The sequence below is a fragment of the Columba livia genome, chromosome 2, assembly GCF_036013475.1.
Source record: "Columba livia isolate bColLiv1 breed racing homer chromosome 2, bColLiv1.pat.W.v2, whole genome shotgun sequence".
In the NCBI taxonomy this organism is placed as follows: Eukaryota; Metazoa; Chordata; class Aves; order Columbiformes; family Columbidae; genus Columba; species Columba livia.
The window spans coordinates 55,798,252-55,817,821 of record NC_088603.1 but is presented as its reverse complement, the minus strand read 5'-3'; the positions used below and the strand labels follow the sequence as shown (position 1 = coordinate 55,817,821).

The following is a 19,570-nucleotide window of genomic DNA, read 5'->3' as shown; positions in this document are numbered from 1 at the left end:
TCATCCTTGCAGACACACATACAAAACAACATCTTTTATAACCACAAGCAGCATCCTTGAAATCAATAGCATTGTGCCCCTGGGACAAGTTATCCCTGCACATGTGTTTAAGACAGTATCCTATGGTTGGAACACAAAGAAAAACTAGTTACTAGCGGCAGAAAGAAATGCAAAAGATAAATGGAACCAGGCACACACGTGAAAGTTGCATGCACCAGCCCAATGCAAAAGAAGAAAAAAAAAAACAAAAACCAAACCAACCAACAACAACAACAACAAAACCCAACCCACATAAAACCTCATATGTTTCCCCTGAAATTTGAGGAAGAATCAGTAGCACTTTCTAACACACTATTTGTAGGAATTAGAGAAACAAAGTCATTACACAAACCATGTATTTACCATAGAAACCATGCCTTTAGAAACAGATCTCCTCTTATTAGACAGCTCCAATTGCTTGTTTCATTCCTGTGACATGGAGGTGCAATGTGTATTTTAAAAAGCATACTCAGCTGAGCATTGATATGGGAGAAAAAGACCAGTACCCTATCCAGCAGTCACTTTCAGCAGTCAATAAAAAGCATTTGATCAGAAATGAAACGTTAGAAACAGTACAGGTTTGTTACTTTAGGAAATTTGTTTTGTAGTAGCAGGTGTTACACATCAGGAGTAAGTTATGTCTAAATGTCAAACATGATAAGCAACATGTACACATATCAGCACACTTCCTCTATAGCTCATGCAGAAACAGCAAGATGATTTACCCAGTGACCTGTGAAGAACCTCAGTCTTACCAGACTTTTTAACTGCAGGACATACTAAAGGAAAAGTTCATGTAGTTTCATCAAGAAAGAATACATGCATATGCGTGTACACATACATACGCACAGACACATGTATGCATCAGCCAAGATGTATTCTGCAAATACAAAACAATGGTGCATCTGCTTTTCATTGTGGTCTGTGCAGTATTGAGAACTTCCACCTCTGGAGGCCACTAATATATGACAGAACTACCTGAGGTTAAGCTTTTGTTTTGTTAGCTTTACACTTTGGTTGCTAAAGAAATAAACAATAGAGTGGCTCGATCTTAGGTCCATAAAATACTGATGTTGGGATGTTCACAAGGAGGGCCAGGTTATACATTAGTTCAGCAAAGAATTCAAATTATATGAAAGAACATGTCTTTAGGGTCTAGTTTAATACAAACAAACACACACACACACACACACACAAAAATCCCAAAACTAACTAACAAAAACCCCCACCAAAACAAACACACACCAGCAAAATCCAGCTCCAATAGATACAGTCAAGTGATTCCTACAAAACAAACCCAGTGTTTAAGAAATTACAAGACTAGCTTATACAGTATCCCTGACTGATCATCAGTGGCCTGTTACTAGAAGACAGAGACTGGGAATCTGTATTCCTGTATGAGATGTGGATTACTGAGGTTTGTTACCACTCATCACTTGATGGCTCTATTACCATCTGTATGGGCTCACTCACCATATGTTCAAAAGGAACAGGACCGCCCCCTGCTATCAAACTGGACTTATTTATTTTGGGAGAGATTTATGAAGCTCTGAGTGCAACTAACCAGATGGAACCAAGAAACCATTCTTTTACCCGCATTCACCCTCAACAAGGGAAAACATTCATTCTTTTCTGAGATGACGCTCCCATTGCAACTTGTACTACCTCCTGATTAATTGCTGACTCTGCTGGGAAGCCCTTTCAGGAAACTGCAAATCTGATCCTGGATGAGCTACCACAAAGTTTTCCATGTGCCTCACAAATGCAGTATTTCAATACACTAGCAACTGTCTGTAGGAAAAAAAAAGACAAATAAAAGTAAATACAAATTAGAAATTTGAATTCTGTTTCCTGGATTCACTGAAAAGGCTAAATTGAATTACAAATGTACTAATATATATTAAATTATATAGGCTTTTTTTTCATTGCACCCTTTACAGTTCAGCAAACTACTTTGAAATAACATTACGCTATAATTTATGAAATTACTTAAATCATAGTGTGAAACTTAGCATGACTTTTTGAGAAAACAGAAAGCAATCTACTTGTATCAATTTTTCTACTGTTTTGTCATTCTTTCCTCCCTGGAAACAACTCTTTTTGGTATTTTAGCAGACTGTGAGTCAGGACAGGTGCTAGGGTATGACCAAGTAACCTGCAGGCAGCACAAGACTGCAGTGGAATCAGTCAGGCCTCCATATTTGTGTCCCGGGAATTGGGACTATCCACGTTGGTACACAGACCTTTATACACACAAGGTCTCAACTGAAAGCTCAAGACCACTTTCCTAGCACTAGATATGCTAAACCATAGCATTTGCTCATTTTTCTTTGGTTGTTTGCTGTAAAGCAGAAAATTAGCTCCATCTGAGCAGCTCAGCTATTTAGGGTAGCCTGTCTAGGGTAAACAGCACGTTGAAAATATTTTGGAAAGAAGTGTTTGTTCAATGAAAGATAAAATAAGTGAAAACAAATTCTTCATCTGCAATGAATGAAGAGGAAGGGGAAAATAGATATTATCAGAGCATGTAATTAAGCTCCCAATGAAAGGATATTGTTTTTCCTCATCAGAACTGTTTTGTTAAGATGCACTTCAAGGGCATAAAACCGCAACAGGCATGTCGTGAAACGTGAGGCCTCTTTGGAAACAAATCCCTGTTGTGTGATCAAAGGAAGATAAGTGCTGAGGCGTGAGCCTGGTCAAATTCATGAAACAGCTTTGCTTCCCACTTTAAACCACAGGCTTGTAGCTTTTCTCCATGAGTCTGCAAAAGTCTATGATCAGTGAAAACTTCTATTTTTTTTTAATATAAAACACAACTATATTAATGAGATACACTCAAAAAATTTTGAACTTTCTGATCAAAAGTTTATGTTATTGCTCCTTCCTTCAGAAGACACTGCCTTTCTGCACTGTTACTGCATTAACCTTTGTTCTGTGCTGTTACATCTTATGCTGGTAAAAAGCAAATTGGACAAAGCTGTCATAACACGTTTTTATCTACTATTTCTGGATTCCTTCAGCTCAGGTTTGTAATAATGTGACAAGTCAATATGAAACTCCTGAAGTTCATTTTTCAAATCCAGGTGCCTAATGTCTGATGACATGCCCAATGAACCAGAGGGAGTTCCTCCACTGATTTTAATATGTCTATGAGCGTATTCTTTGTTGCATTGATACACAGCACTTACAAAATAATCAGGTTTGCAGTTGCATAGCTAGTCACCTATTTGAAATTATTCTTTCTTCATTAATACAAACAATATGCTTATAAATTTCAGAGGTGCAGGCTTAAGGGCTGGGGGACCATGGGGTGGTAACGCACACTCTCCATTGCCCTTTCAGTGAGGTCTGGGTTAGGTACTTTGAGATTACTTCTTAAATATCATATCAAATCATTCACTTGCCTATCAAATTAGAGGTTTAGATTTGCATTTACCTGCATATCAAGAGAGCCATGCATAAGACAAAAGAGATCACAGAAACAAAGGGAGTATTGGCAGAAAACATGTTAAACTCTTAGTAAGTCACAGAAGGAATTTATTTGGAAAAAAAAACCAAAAACAAACCAAACCACAAGACCTTCTGTGGGGATGATCAGAAGGTATCCAGAAAATACTTTTTCTTCATAAATTATCATTTCATTAAAATGGAAACATTTTAAACTCAACGAAATATTGACAGACCAGGGTTCTGCCCATTCTCTGGTTAATTCCAGAGGGACTGACAACAGCAGAAATGGTCCAAGTCACAAACTTGACCTTTCAGCTGGAAAAAGGCATTTCTCAAACAAACCATTTCACAAAAGAACTGTTGAGAGCATTGACTCTAACTGAAAAAAAACTCACTATTTGGAAAAACCTTAAAATTCTCTCAAAAATCCACCTGTCACCGCATTGGCTTTCTATGACTTTTGCTTCCAATTTCACATTTCCAAAATAAGCCATTTGCAGCAGTATATATGGGAACCCCAGCCAGTCTGTAGGGGAAGAACATAAATTTGAGTCTAATCAGTTGTGGCCATTAAGGATGCTCTAAACCAACACAGAAAAGCAAGATGCTTATTCCAAACAGCCAAACATACAGGCAGAAGCACTCCAATGGGTTAGTAATTCTGTTTCTAATGACAGATGAAGGGTAACATCATGTCACAAAAATATATGGAAGACAGACTTCCTCCTGGAACCTTCTGAGGAAAAGCAATATTTATTACAGCATTTTCTGTTCCTAGAATATTTATTACAGCAGTATTTATTACAACATTTTCTGTCCAAGGGGGCTCATAGTCTTGTGGTTACAACCTGATTCACATACCATGCGTACGGCTCACGCTGGAACACAGCAGCTACATGACATACTGCAACATCATCTTTCTTCTTGAACTGTTTGTTTTTGGTGAAGCTGTGCTATTCATTGCAACACATGGGCTGTCAGTATATTTACACAGCTATACAGGATTTCCTCCCTAGCTGCATCTTGCAGGGAAGCTACCACCCATTCTGCTCTGGTGTTTTTAGCAGGTTTGTTTATTGTAGCTGGAAGAAAGTCTGTTGTTTCAAACACCCTCGCTGTTACTTAAATGTCTTCTCCGTGGTTTTCACTCGGCTCTCACTACGGCCTAAACAGGGCCTTAGATCTACCATTGCTTTTGCAGAATGCCAATCAGAGGGACAGGCATCAGATCAGGTCCTGAATCTGCCTTGCTATGTCATACAAGATGCTCCCTCAGCACTTTCAGGTTCTTCTTAAAAGACCAGACTGCTTTTCTCCCATACAAAGTACCAGAGGAGTGGATTAGCAGATTTTAAAGGCTAGGGAGGTCTCCTCTTCTACAGAACAAGCACTTCAGAATTTCCCCCAACACATCTTGAGGAAACAGATGCAGTTCAGCTTCTAAACAAGTAGCTACAAAGAGGCTCAATAAAAAACGTGCTATTTGCTGCAGACGTGATGGAAAAGACGTTTGCTGTGCTGAGATAACAGAGTGAGACAGTCTAGTCAAGCATGATATGTAATAAATATATATTTAATATTAAACAATATTTGAAAATAATAGCTAACAGAGCACTCTCTGATTGCATTTTGCTTTTCAGTACTGGGTTGCTGGAAAGGAAAACTGGTTTCCTATTGCTGTTCTAAAGCTGTGGCTATAAAATAAAGTATATTGATTGCAAAATAGTCTTCCTATTTCTCTTGTGTTTTTAGGTTGTGCCACTAAATTTACCCATATGCAATGCATAAATATCTTCATTACATTGAGATATTTTTAAGCCTCTTCCTTTAGAAATCTCTCTCCATTCCCCCAACATGGCGTATTACTGCATGGACAAGGCCAGATTTTGCTATCTCCTGTGACAGCTGCAAGATTTACCGCTGGAGACTCTTTAAAGGGGAGGCAATGAGTAGGTTGTCTGCTCTGTGCTGCCAAAACCTCACATGTTTATTCTTTGAGAAAAATTGATTTCAAAACAGTCACGACTGGAAAGACAAAACACCTCTCTTCTGCTCCTCCAGCCTTTCCCAGCGCTATCTTCACCAAGCCACCAGCACACTCACTCCATGGCTTCCTTTTCCCTACTCTTAAATTGCCACCTGTAGTTTTTAAGCTAACAACACCCCTACAAATAACTCCAGGCCAGCCACTAATGGACCGTCTGTAGCAATGCTAGCACACACCATTGCAGTTGTTTCTACAAACTACCTCACGACATCTGCCCTAGAAAGTTTAATTAGTACCATTTGCTTAGCTAGGTCCAACCTTCGATATTACTGTCCCTTCTCATGATGCATGTTCTCGCTGGCAGAGGCAAGGTATCCCACAGGCAGATTTCCAGCCACAGAACTGGAAGACGCCCATAACCATCCTAGGCAGGTGTTTCCATGTTGGCGAAGAGCTAATATTTGTTGAGGCAATTTTGCTCGGGTTACAGAGGAGATTTACCTAAAGATGAGTCAGAAAACTCCAGAACAGTTGGTTAGAAGGGATGTACAGAGGTCACACAATTCATCCTCATCCTTCTTGAGACAGGACTATTGCCAACAACGGAAGAGGTCAGCTGGGGCCTTATCTAGCCAAGTCCTGAAACCCATGATAACAGAGCACACCGTTTCTGCACACTTAATCCTCCTGCAGCACAAACTGCCTATGCAAGGTTTTTCCAGATCTCTGGTCTGAACCTGCCAAGCCACAGTCCACGACTCTTGCCTGTGATGCCATCTGCCACAAGCAGGAAGAGTTTAGGTCTTTCATTCTGCTGTCCCTACATAAAGTGAGGATGGGTTTACATGCAAACTGATGCTAATGAAGGTGCACAAGACTTAGAGATTAATCTGTTATCTGAAAACAAGCCTTTTTCTCTCCAGAATAAATGCATTCTAACTCTGCATCATTCCAGTAAAGCATGTTACCCTGGTCTTCAGCCTAAGTCTCCAAGGGCACATTTCACTATAACAGAAGTATTAAAAAAACCCAAAATACAAGAATCACCACCACATCCCACCCACCCAAAGAGCTTCCAGACAGAGTCAGAAGGCTTCAAACTTTTTTGTCATCACCCACTTTGAAGCAGTCCAACCCTTCCCTCATCTCCAGCTGCACGGTGGAGGGTTTCAGCTTGCCAAGCAGCACTGTTTCCACATGCAGCAGCACCTTGACAACAGGAAATAACATGACAAACCCAATAATATCTGGTCAGAATGGCAATGAAGTTTCTAACTTACACATGAGGATTTGCTTGGTTCAGGCATTTTGGATAAACAGACATATATTATGTCATTTCCTAGACCAGGTGTTAACATCCCAGGCTATTTGTTATTTATGTAAGTGCAGTGCTCCTAATGGAAGGGCACATGAATAGGTTTTCAGAAGAGAAGGAGGATCCCAAGAAAAGCAAAATCAGAGCAGACCTGGTTTGCTTTTGCCAGCATGGGCTGGTTTTCCTATTAGTCATTGGGTATGTGTGTTTGGCATCTTCAAAACTGGATGCAATCTCTTAACTGGGTAATTCTAGTGATTCAAATGCACCCCAGGTGAACTCTAAATCAGAATAGCTTGGGCAGTTCCTAAGCTCATAAGAGTGACCTCAACAAACAATTCTCTCGATGATAATGTAATCTGAGATAACTTCCTATGCACAGATATGCTCTAGCAGCACATGTTAGAAAGCACATTATATATAGTGACGGACAAAATTATACCTTACAATATACACAGCACAATATGCATAGCTTTTGGCTTTAACATACACACTTTCCATGAATTTGTAGCAAGAACAGCCAGACCAAGTTGTCCATCTAGCAGATGGCCCTGTATCCAATGATGTCTAAAAGCAAGAGGCCAATGGAAGAACAAGGCAAGCACAGAGTGTTACTTTGCTGATACATTTCTGCAGCTTCCAGCATACATATTTGCGATTTCTCCACCATGTAAACTCTCAGCATTAATAACATCCCCGGCAGTAAAATCCACAGGTCAATCACACATTTCATGAAAACATACCTCCTTGTTTGTTTGTTCTTTTTCAGTGCTCTGAATAGTTGAGTATGATTAACAAACTTTATCACCTTTCCACTTCTTTTTAGCTGATTATTTCCTATGAATATACTGATTACTATTAGCCCCAGCACAAGCACTTGTGGAGTTTTCTCCTCTAGGAAAACAAACTATTTACTCATCTCTGTTGACTATCTTTTAATTAGGTAGTAATACTCAGGCGCCACTCCTCTCAGAACTGGGTAGCTTACTTTCTTTGTGAACCTTTGGTGAGAAATCTTAATAAAAGTCTTAGGCAAGCCCAGGGAGATGATCTTAACCAGATCAGCCTATTCACCTGTCCAATGACATCTTTAAGTACTGTCTCTCAGATCTGCTGCAGCTTTTTACCACTGCCTTCCCATAAACATCCTGTTTATTTCAATCCACTGTATCTGTGTGTCATTAATTGCATTCTTTCCAACAATAAGTCCACCAAATTTAGTCAGACACGATTATTTAGACAAAGCATTGCTATAACCTTGCTAACAATGAAGTCAGTTGTTTAGTGCAAATAGTACTGAGTCATCTTTTTTGTTCTTTCCAAAAAAAAGTTTCGTACACAGGCTTAGCATAAATAGAATAACGTGGAAAAACTGCTGATAGAATTCTTTAGCATGAAACATATGGTGCTGTCTTGAAGACAGGCACTTCTCTAAAATTAGAGTCCATAGCATGTTTTTGTAGTCTTATTTGCAATAATAATAATAATAATAGTTTTCTTTAGAGATAGTCATTGAGTTATGAAGCTTACACAGCCCTTTAGCTAAAGAAAACTCATTCTGTGCAGTTGTGATGGATTTGACAATATCCTGTTTATCTCAAAGAGAACTTCAGCATATCACTAGATAAAGACAACTTGAGAGCATTTGTTCAACATTTTGCTATTCAAACGTAGAAACTCTATTTGAATATCCTAAGCTTTCTTAACAGTTGTGGGTTTTAAATTGCCAAGATAACATAAATAACAGACGAAAAATCAACAGTCTAATACTCCATTTGTGAATACAGCTCTTACTGCTGTGATTACTATACAGTGACTGACAAGATTTTAGGACTTGTCTCTTGCTCTTCATTGATTATTCCTCAACTGAAAGACAAAATCCCTCACTGGCTTCCCTCGTCTGCACAAACATGTCTTCAGTTCTTAACAGGTTTTGCTCACCATGAAGATCAAGCAAAAGGTCAAAAAAATCCAGACTAATTGCCGTCAAAGCTCAGACTCAGCAACCTGAGACCTAACCCTGTTCCCAGCCAATCCCCTGAAACATTCCTGTGGACTTCAGTCGTGTCTGGAGAAGTCCATAACTTCTCAGATTTGACTCTGGTTCAGTTTCATCTCCAAGTACAGTTACAGCATGCTGTAGACTTACATAAAATGTGTGCATATCTCCTGACTATTACTATCTCATCTTTTTTTCCAACCCCTCTTCTCAAGCAGGGGAGTATCTTCCCCTCTCTTTGCTGACCTGAAAGCAAAGCATTTCACAGAAAGCATCTCCATCAAACAGCAAACCTCTGGTACACAATTAAATAACTTGCATCAGCACTTCCATCTCTAAAAATGTGCTAAAAACGCTCAAAAAAAGGAAACAGAAGTGATGTGTGAAGTTCACCTTTAGCCTGATTTATCCCAAAATTGAATAACTACATCCTGGCAAAACAATAGGCATTTTCCTAGGATCACCAGTCGCAAGGGACAGAACATAAACTTTACTTCTGGTCTATTTGATGAGGTTTATTATCCCAGAAGAAAGTATAATCAGACATCCCATCCCAATTTACTAACAAAAAGAATCAGACAAAGGAGAGCAGTATTTCAGGAAAAGTTAGCAAAACTATACAAGTTCAGAAACAGAAAAAGATAACTTGAAGAAGATAATTTGCCATGTTCTGAGTGTTTTTATTAACATTCCATGTGACATTTTTTCTGGACAAAACTGCCTTTCTGCAGGCAGTTTAGCCCTATCATGTCCTAAACAGTATTTTACTGTCTTTGAAAAATTACATGGTCCGTATTGATACTTGATTTAGGCATGCATCTTTACTTTCCCTGCCCCTCTCTGCTGAGCTATATTTTTGGCCCAGTTTTTTTCTATTGTGATTGGGAAGGTGAAGGTGTCATGCCGTGTATGTGCACAGAGCTCACTGCCACAGGAATTCAGATTCTTGAGGCCTTTCTGCACTAAAGATGATATCACTGTCATCGTTCTCCTAGTCCGGATATAGAATGTCTGTGTGCGTATTTTGATTTTTCAGTGTCATCTAACATAAAACGAATGGCATACTCGTGTGTAAGGAAGAAAAAGAAAAAAAAGGAGTTCACTTACTCACCTAGACAGCAATAATTTACCCTGAAGTTTTAAATCAGCAGCACAGTCATCAGATTGACAGTTCCTCTCAAAAACAGTCTGTGAAAAACAGAGAAAAAGGACTGTTACAGCATGAAAAGAGTAAAATCAAAATTCAAAGAAGGAACAGGCTTGGATGAAATAAAAGAAAACCAAAATCTGTGATAAAGAAATATATGATGTGAGTGTTAAGGAAATTCAAGGGCAGGCAAATCTCACCCTTATCAGAACCATTTTTATTCTCTTCTAACTGAACAAGAAGTTTCACCAAAACCAGACTCTCTCAGAGGTTTTCCTCAGTCCATTGCCACTTCTCATCTGACAAGAATTACTGCTCACACAATATTTCTGGCACTCTTATTTCTCTTCCCAACACATGTGCATGAAAATGAAACAGAAAATAGACTATTTATGGAACTATTTTCAGTCCTAAGAATTGCAAGTAAGGAAATCATGTGCCCCATGATATTCAGTAGTCTATATTAAAGAAAAGCAATTAAACTTTTTTATTTTTAAAAACTTTTTTTTTTTTTTAGATTTGCAAGCAAAATAATTTACAAGGACTGTTATATACCAGTGATAACCTCAAATAATGGAAACACTGTCAGTCTTGTAAACACTAGTAAAGACTATTATTTAGGAAATTTAACAGATTGATAGAACTAGGAACTGCAAAAGGATGACATACCATAAGCCACAAGTATGCTATTTAAGCGGCAGAAAGAAGGGGAATACGTGAGAAGTTTGGGAGCCTATACAAATCTCTTTGGCAGTTTGTCATAGCTCAACCAGGCACCCATCAGTGAGTGAAAGAAGGGGGCAGGAATACATTCATAGCCTCCAAGAAACCTAAATGGCATTAAGATCAAGGTTACTTTCCCCTGCTGTTGACAACAGCGACCAATACTTTTCAGGCTGAAAGATTAATTCTTTCATAGCTGTAATGCTCTTCAGCTTATCAAATATTCAAAGGACAAATATCCAAACTGAGGGTTGCCAACACTGTTCAGCTAGGAAGCCTGACAATCACTGATCTCTTCCTTTAATATGAAATATTTCTTTCTACAATCTTGGCTCCAAGACTTATTACCAAAGTAAATATTTCAATCACAAATGCAAAGACAGAACAAACCTGTGCAGGACACAGATAATGGTCAGATAGGGATGAAGAGGCTTGGGATGAGGGGAAAAAAAAAAAAAAAAAAAAGAAGACGACACAGAGTTAATTCATTTTTGAAGAGCTCTGCCCAACTGTATTGGGATTGGAGAAAGACTTTGAATCTTAAGCCCAGAGAGCATGGAGATTTCTAGGCCTTGTCTCTCCAGGAAGACTCTTGGCTAAGGCTGCAGGTTGCTCTCCTTTTTCTGTATTGTCAGAGCTCTCCAAAAAGGAGTGGACCTTTATGAAGTCAATTATAACAGTATTGGACTAGCAGATACCAAACTGTGGTGTAGGTTGTACTAAGTTGCAAAAGGAAAGAAGAGCAAAGAGAGATGGGAGGTAGCCAGGTCATTTTGGGATATTTACTCTGCCCTTACATGTCTCACCTTTTGCTTTCTCAGAATCTCAAAAGTGGAAATTACTGCCTATACTTACCCTTTCTCCTTAATAAAGACTACCATACCAAAGGAAAAGAATCATGATAACCCTGAGAGAGGAACCAGCATAAGGAATCCCTCTAAAAACATTGCACATTTCAAAGGTATAGTCTCAAAAGTCCTCAGAATTAACCTTCAACCACTATAGTAGCTATATATAGGAAAGACCGTTTGACCTTCAGAGGAGAAAGAAAAAGAAACTGTAAAAATATTCTTGCCTGACAGTTTCCCTATTTGCATTGCAAAAATCTTGGCAAAGCGAACAGAGTGATCAAAAATACGACCTGCATGTTTAAAAGAACAAAGTACTGTAAATACATCTAAGTAACTACATAATAATTCTGGAATTTTGTTACTAAATCTATAATTGCCATTCTTCAGAAGGAATGAACAAACACCTCATTTTCTAAAACTACCAAGCGTGTATCTCTTCCAACATATCATGCACTGGACAGCAAGCTACTTTGAAATACATAGGAGTATTTTGTTATGTCATAGAAACTCAAATTCCTTCACAGCACTGGGATGTGAAAAAGAAATAAGGATGATGAGTACCCAGATCCATAACTGTGTAGGAGTGAACCTTTTGTTTCTGTAGAGGATCTCAAATACATTCAGGTTTGGGGGGGGAGAAGGGTCCAGCCAGATGCTAGGACATACCGATGCAGACACAGTTGGTTCAGCAGCCCACTTCCACCACAGGCTATCACCACCTATGGATTATTTTGCTATTTTCTACTATTTTCTCCAGAAAGTCTGGATGTAGGTTGCCATGACTCTATTCCACCTCCCCTGTTTTGTGTGCCTGCAAGAGCTTCAACCCTGTAGCTTCTCACAGTCAATCTGCTTCCTCCATTTTCTTCTCTGCTATCTTGAGCTTCCCCTTCCCCAGCCTGTTAGTTTTTCTGCCTTTCCAATTTACTAATTCCTGCCTGTTCAAATCACTCCTGAAGAATTAAGGAGTAAACACACTGTATGTCATCATAATATTTGTGAACACTGCTTATATATTGCTACTGTGCCCTTACTTGGTCTACTTGGGCTGTGATTTCTTTTGGCCAGAAACTGTACCTAACTCAACACTGCATGTTGTTAGAGCAGGATACCATTCCTGGGATATGCACAGGCCCTACTACAATATAATCATTAATTTTAACTATAAGCAATCTTTAAAGCGATTTCAGCTTCACAATACCAGTTTTAGGGATTTGTAGGGCTCTTCACATATTAAAAATGTTGAACAAGGTAACCAGTGGGCTGTATATGTCTTATGAAGAACTGGAAAAAGGGAGATAGTACCAAAAGAAAAAAATCATTGTGCTGTGGAAAAATTTAATAATCTTTGCAGTTACCAGTAGTCCAAGTGAAGAGAAACAATTCTGAACAGTGGTTTTACCAGAGTTCCATTGATTGTTACCGGATTCCACTTAGATTGTACTAAGTACCTCTCAGTTTTGGTTACATACATCAGAGATTGTCAGGAAGCTTCTCTACGTATGAAATACACTCAAGAAAATTTAAACCCAGGGGGCAAAATTTGTCCTGAATTAGAAATACAGCTGCATTTCTTATCTCAAGGACACCGCATTTCTGTCTGGCATTTCCAGGAGAGAAACAGGTATTTGTGTGCTCACTGGCAGGACAGGATAACATCAATGCTTTACTGTACAAGCACAATGCTAATGTAAAGCACATGCACAGTGAGTCTTTCAGACTTCCTGCAATCACCAGATCTACAGCAATGCACAGAGCAAATCATGTATTTCCAGGGTCTGCGACTCCACTCTGTGCTCTCCCCTGCTGCACAGATCCCAGCAAAAATAGGGAATTGCTCCATAGCTGTTCCTAGCAGGTCACCCAACTTCCCAGATAAACACAATTTCCTTAAATTCTGCGTGGCACCTTTTCTGGGTGGAAAAGATGATGCTTCTTGGGAGGTCAAGGAATAATGGCAGATATATCCTGAAAGGCTACCAGAGATGGATGATGTCCATGTCCTCCAGAGGGTAAGTAAAAAGCCTGCATTAAGATATACTCATTATAAAGAGTGAATATTCACATCTGTACACAATTAAATGTACAGTAAGGAGAGACCTAGAGCCAGCTGACAAGTAAAAGGATCTGTCTAGACAGGCATTCAGATCAGGGCCTCAAAGCAAGTACCTCTGCACCCACTCTTGCCTCTTGAAGAGTGGACTGAATTCTACATTTTGTAGTAAAGGCCAGGAGTAAAAATATGCAATCCTCCACCTTGGGATGTAGAAGGATGATGAATCCCTAGTTCCTGCAGTCTAAAGCATCCTAAGCACAAGGCTACTGGGTTTGAAGATATTGTCCCTTTCCTTCCTGCTGATGTTAGACTGCTAAGGAATGCTGATAGGAGCTAAAAATCAGCAACAATGAATCTGGTTTCTGCCTAATGGCCAGAGTTCTCCACTCAGGGGAAGGTCATCTAGGATTTCAAACCTGGCTCATTAAATCGCTTTACTTACTTTCAATGCCCATCTAAAATTAAAGGCATGTATGTTTCTGAGAATAGGGAAGAGAATGAGAAAGAGAGAAAACTGAAGATATCTGTGTTTATGGCACTCCTGCCCACAGAATATACTGGAAAACACCCAATAAACAAAGAAAAAAAAAAAGTATTTCAAGACATTCAACATCTCAAAATTCAGGGAAGTACATGGAAATTTCAGGTTGTAGCCAAAACGTAAAATCAAGACTTCAAGTTGCCAGTAGTGTGTACCAGTAAGAGTTGTGCCCATCCTTTCACAGAAAAGGGAAAGCAACAGCTGAAGGACAATGCTTGAAGAGAAAGGGAAGAAATTGGATTCTCAAAAGAACCCTTGAAAACATGTCAGTTCATGGTCTGGATAAGAGAACAGCGATTTACTCTGGATCAGGCCTTTAAACACTTCCTCACACATCAGTCTACAAAAGGTTCAGATAGCACCAGTTAGGAGGTAGCAGAGCTGGCCTTCAGTAACTGAGGATCCATCCCTTTAACTTCATAAACTGTGCCATGTGCTTCAGCAGGATAACCTGGGTTATGCAAAATAATCTGGGTTAAGAATACAGTGTTCCAACCTCTACATGGATTTGCTGTAAATTGTCACCATACCCTATGGTATGTACAGGGATGACTTAGCAATTAGATCATGGTAATAACACAAAAGCAATTCTATTTAAAGGATTGAGGATAGGTTTGTTACTCTAATAATTCTTTACTTTTTAGTTTTTATTACTTTTTAGTCTTTATTAGTTTTTAGATCTTGATGCCGTATGGCTATGACCATGTTATCTGGTGAAGTTAGGTTCCTGGGTCCTTATTTAGGGACCACGATGTGATCCAATTTTCAAAAGTACTGAGCTGTAAGCAAATCTCACTGCCTTTTCTATGAAATATTTCCTGGTTTATAGCTTTACAAATCAAACAACTTAGATATTCATGTGCCTAAATGTAATACAGGAGCTTGATTTTAGACCTTTATTTATTTTGTATTTAAATTTTCAAATTGCCTGCAAAATAAAGCTATTACCTACAGATCTATTGATCACAAAAAAAGAAATAGTGACTGACTCTCCTCAGACATCCTGTGCTTCACTACAGTACTCATGGAAATGGTCCATTCATGTATCCAGCTGAGGCCAAGTGCAAAATGGTCGATTTAAATTCCCACTAGAAAAGCAATTACTGTTGTGGAAAACTTTCCAGGATTTCATCAGATGTGCTGGCTAAAATAAGAATGCATGATTTCCACAATACCCCTAGTGAGTGGCGGACTGAACACATGACAGAAGCAGAAATACCAAGGGAACGATAATTCAACAGAATCCTACTGTGAAACCAAAGGGCCGTGCCAGTACTGCATGGTGCAGGGGACCAAGGTTAGCTAGCAAGCTCCCTCAGCTCCATGTAGACTTCATCAGAGCATGTCTTCATGCAAAGGAAACAGATGTTCATTTACAGTGCATTAGTATAAGAAAACAGAAATTGGCCAGTAATAATTATTCTGCTACACTAGTAGGGGTACAACCACACAAGTCAAACTCCTCCAGCTGGGGAAGGCCACAGAGGAATTCATCCACTTTACTGAGGTGGAAGACTCTGGTCCTACAGCTCATGACTAGCACATTGCCACTTGTCAAGCCATCTAAGGCCAAACTCAATCACTTCTCCCCTATTTCAGCTGCAACCTGCTTTCAGTAAGTGTTAAAAACCAGGCTGGAGCACCAAGCTAAAAAGCAGAGAGAACATTTGAACATAAGAGGAACACAACTCCCAAATGAAATCAGCTTCAGGCAAGAAACCTGCTAGCTATTGAAGGCAAGCATAAATTAATAAACATATGTATTAGTTATTCCTCACAGCAGTAAGCGGGTTTAACAATGCAATCTTTGTCCTCATGTTCTCCTGGGGTGAAGAATTACAATTGGTGGCAACAGAAATATATCCCCAGCCCTTCAGAGCTTTATTAGATTTCTAGTCTGACTAACTCATTTTTCAGGCTGAGGCAATTTTTTCTTTTTTGAATCATTAACAGTTCAAATGATCCAAATAGTGTTCTCATTTTACAAGACTTCAGACCTTATAAATTCATAGAACAATAGATGGGAAGGACCTATGGGGTTAATTGTCCCGTCTCCCTATACCATTATAGGATTGATTTCTGCAGCATGTTTCTCAATATATTTTCCTGTCTTGTCTTAAATGATCTTCCATTTATTTTGGATGACTACAGAATAATTCAATTATAAAATCTCAGGAGGGTTCTTTAATGATATTCGAGAACATTTTCTACTCTAAACCTTCTTATTTCTACTACTTAAATTGGAACCGTGTAAGACGAATCTTTTTTACTCATGATGCTTTCATACCTAAACATTTTAACATAGGAGTCAAAACCTTTGTTACTCATCACACGATTGTGTAATTGGAATTATAAAAGCATATTAACAACTAGAAATGAAAAACAGATGTGACAGCTGTTTTGTCAGTTAGAAAGGAAAAAAAAAATCTTCAAAGCATCACATACATAATTTATGTCTACCTTTAACTCATTTAGACCCCCCAAGGATATGTGAAAGTCCTCTCCTATCATCTATCTGTGGGTTTGTATGTATGAATGCTAGTCTGAATGGACAAGGATTTCGTGGCAGAGGTACTCTGAACTGAATGAACTAATACTATCATATTATCTCCTCTCAAGGTATTAGGTATTCCAGTTAAGCTCTACTAATCCTTCACATAACTGCTGATCAGAGCTAATGAAGCCTGGCTTCCTGAAGGCTGTCACCTGCCTCTGTTTTTTTGAGTATATTACAATTTTCTTTTATAGCTCCACACATAAGCAAGAACTCCCTCTTTCTAACACTTACAATTCTCCATCCACAGAGTGCTTTGGAAATGAAATGCATGCTGTTATGCTGAACTGCAGAAATTACCCAATTGGATATTTAAGTTAGGGTTCAGTTTGCAAATGCCTATGTGATCATCTCCCTCTATTTATTTATTTGAAGAACCTTTAAACTAAATCAGACAGTTCACGTCCTCCCACCTAAGACAGGATCAAGCTGTAGTCTGATGCTCCCCTGGCACATATGCACAGCCAACAGATGAACGTCTATATATCTCTGTGTATATTAGCATATTATATTGGCTATTGTTCTTTAGGAAGACCATGAGACCTAAACCTGGGGATTAAGCCATGTCTTACACATTCTCACTTATATTGTTTTTACTCTACTCTTAAACAGGAATATGAAGCAGTTGGACAATAACTGGCCTAGCCTGTCATTGCTTAAGAACAAGCATATAGAAACATGCATACCGTCAGAGGCACTGATTTCCACTCATTCTTACCTCAGCAAGTTTGCTAATTATAAGCATTTCAGAGGTACAGTACATCTGGGCACCTGCTGTTCTTTTTCAATTCTGAATTTCTTCCAGAGTTGTAAATCTTTCGTCTTTATTGCCATTCAACAAAACAAAGCAAAAAAAAAATATGAAAAAGCAGGCAAATGTAACCCAGCCTAATCCAGTACATGCTCAGGGTGGGTCCTTTCCAAATGCCCTGGCACGAACAGCACCCAGTCCCTGCCAGTTCAGCACTGACTCTGACCAAACCTGTCTAAAGCAGAAGACAGACACCACCAAAGGGATGGCAGAGGGAGGAGTGGAAATCATCACTTCCAGCAATCCCACTCCAACTGAAGAGAAAACATTGGCAATTAAGCAGGAAAAGTGGCACATGGTGGATCTCTGCAAGAGTAAATGCAGAAGATAATTTGGGAGCTTGCCCTGCCCAAGGAAGAAAGGCTTCAGTAGCAACACATTTCAGCTGGAACATGGCAATTAAGCTGACTCCTGCAATCTCCCAAAGACTTCCTATGTAACTGGGTATAAGTCAATTAACCTTTGAACTTTCCACCTACCCAGCTACTGACAGGTATACAAAGGTAGTGAGGCTTCAGCTGCGCCAGTAAATTAAACTGCCCTGGCTTCCAAGACACAAGCATCCTAACTCCTGACCCATGCCTGGGAATGGTTTACAGTAGCTGGCACAGGTTAAAACCATGCCAAGAGCCATTCCAGCAGCTTAACAGGATTAAGATGTCACTCCAATGCCTAAAAATATGGTGAGCATAGCTCAGTTTGCTGACAGAGACATGACCTGACTCAAGCAGGCACACAGGGATCTCTGCTCCGGAGAATGCACCACTGACAAACCTGGACCATGCTGTGTGTATGGACAACCATATTTCAGCCTGCCCAGATCTGTCATTGCTTTGTCCTCAGTATGACTCTGGTGGGGTGTGTGCATGCTTTAAAAGAAATAATGGCATTATTCATGCAGCAAACCAAAAATCACTAAAGGTTGTTCATAATTCAGTTCCATAAAAATCCCCCATACCCGCTCATACCTGCCAACTAAGCAAATTTATGTGCAAATACTTCACTAGCTTTTCAAACACAAGTATTTTTAAAAGTAGTTCTCTGCTTTAGAAACATGAAGTTTATCCCAGAGACGTGCAGCCTCAGGCACCCAGAGGTACAGCACTGTACCCAAATCCTCACTGCAAGTCAGTAGCACAGCTGGGAACAGAACGTTCTAAACATTTTCTGTCTCTTCTTATAACTTGCAAGTAGTTTTATAGCAGACCATTCACGAAGTCCTGAAAACACTGACGCAATTAAATCTCCTGAGAATATTTTCCTATAACAAAATGGTGTCTCCATCCACATAACAGCAGGTGATTTTATTACAGTATTTAGAACAGGCAGAATTCTAGCATACCACATTTTGAACTCTAAGATACATTACTGGATAGTACTAGGAACAAATCCGGGCTGTATTTGGCAGGAGATCTTTCTCCTCCTTGGTTGACATGTATTTATACAGTGGGTATACAAAAATAAATGTTATAGTACAAACCACTTACAACGAACTAAGCCAAACCAAGTTCTAAATACTCATTAATTTCCCTGAAGTAAGAAGACTTATTAGTTTTTTCCAGAGGATGGAGGTAGCAACTGTATTTGGGAAGCAAAAAAGAAGCTAATGGAAAGTCATCCTTAGGGTGGGAAGCTTTAAAGTTTGTAATACGCACTCAAAGTAGAATCTTTTTTCCCCCACCCAATCTTGACCCAGAGATCTTCTGTTTGAGCAAAATTGAGCTGACTAGCCACTTATAACTTGGAAAGCTGTAATCTCCTCCACACAACCATTTTCCACCCAACAATTTTACAAGCTGCCAAGGCATCTATCAATAGACACATACTCATTAAGTATTTGCTTTTGCTACCACAAAAAATTACGCCAAACTATAGCAACTGTCATTTCTGTTAAGCATATACAAGAACCAACAAAATAGTTAAGTCCATGAGAAATCAACTGTTTCTGTATCCTGGGCCAAATAGTCCCTCAGGCCAGTTTAATTACATTAGTACTTCATTTTGAAGTATCAGAGCCTCTTTGCTTAAAAAAAATAAAGTCTCAAAATTGTGTGGTTTTTCATCAGGAAATCTCAATTAAGATCCTTTTCTTCA

General features: G+C 39.1%; 1 protein-coding gene across 1 annotated transcript in view; it reads right to left on the bottom strand.

Moving 5' to 3' along the window:
- The window catches only part of ITGA9 (integrin subunit alpha 9), a 227,671-nt gene that overhangs the window by 88,447 nt on the left and 119,654 nt on the right, over positions 1 to 19,570 (bottom strand). Inside the window, exon 17 of the mRNA XM_065052058.1 lies at positions 9,905 to 9,981. Within this exon, the coding sequence (XP_064908130.1) occupies positions 9,905 to 9,981 (77 nt within the window). The remainder of the gene's footprint in view (positions 1 to 9,904; positions 9,982 to 19,570) is intronic.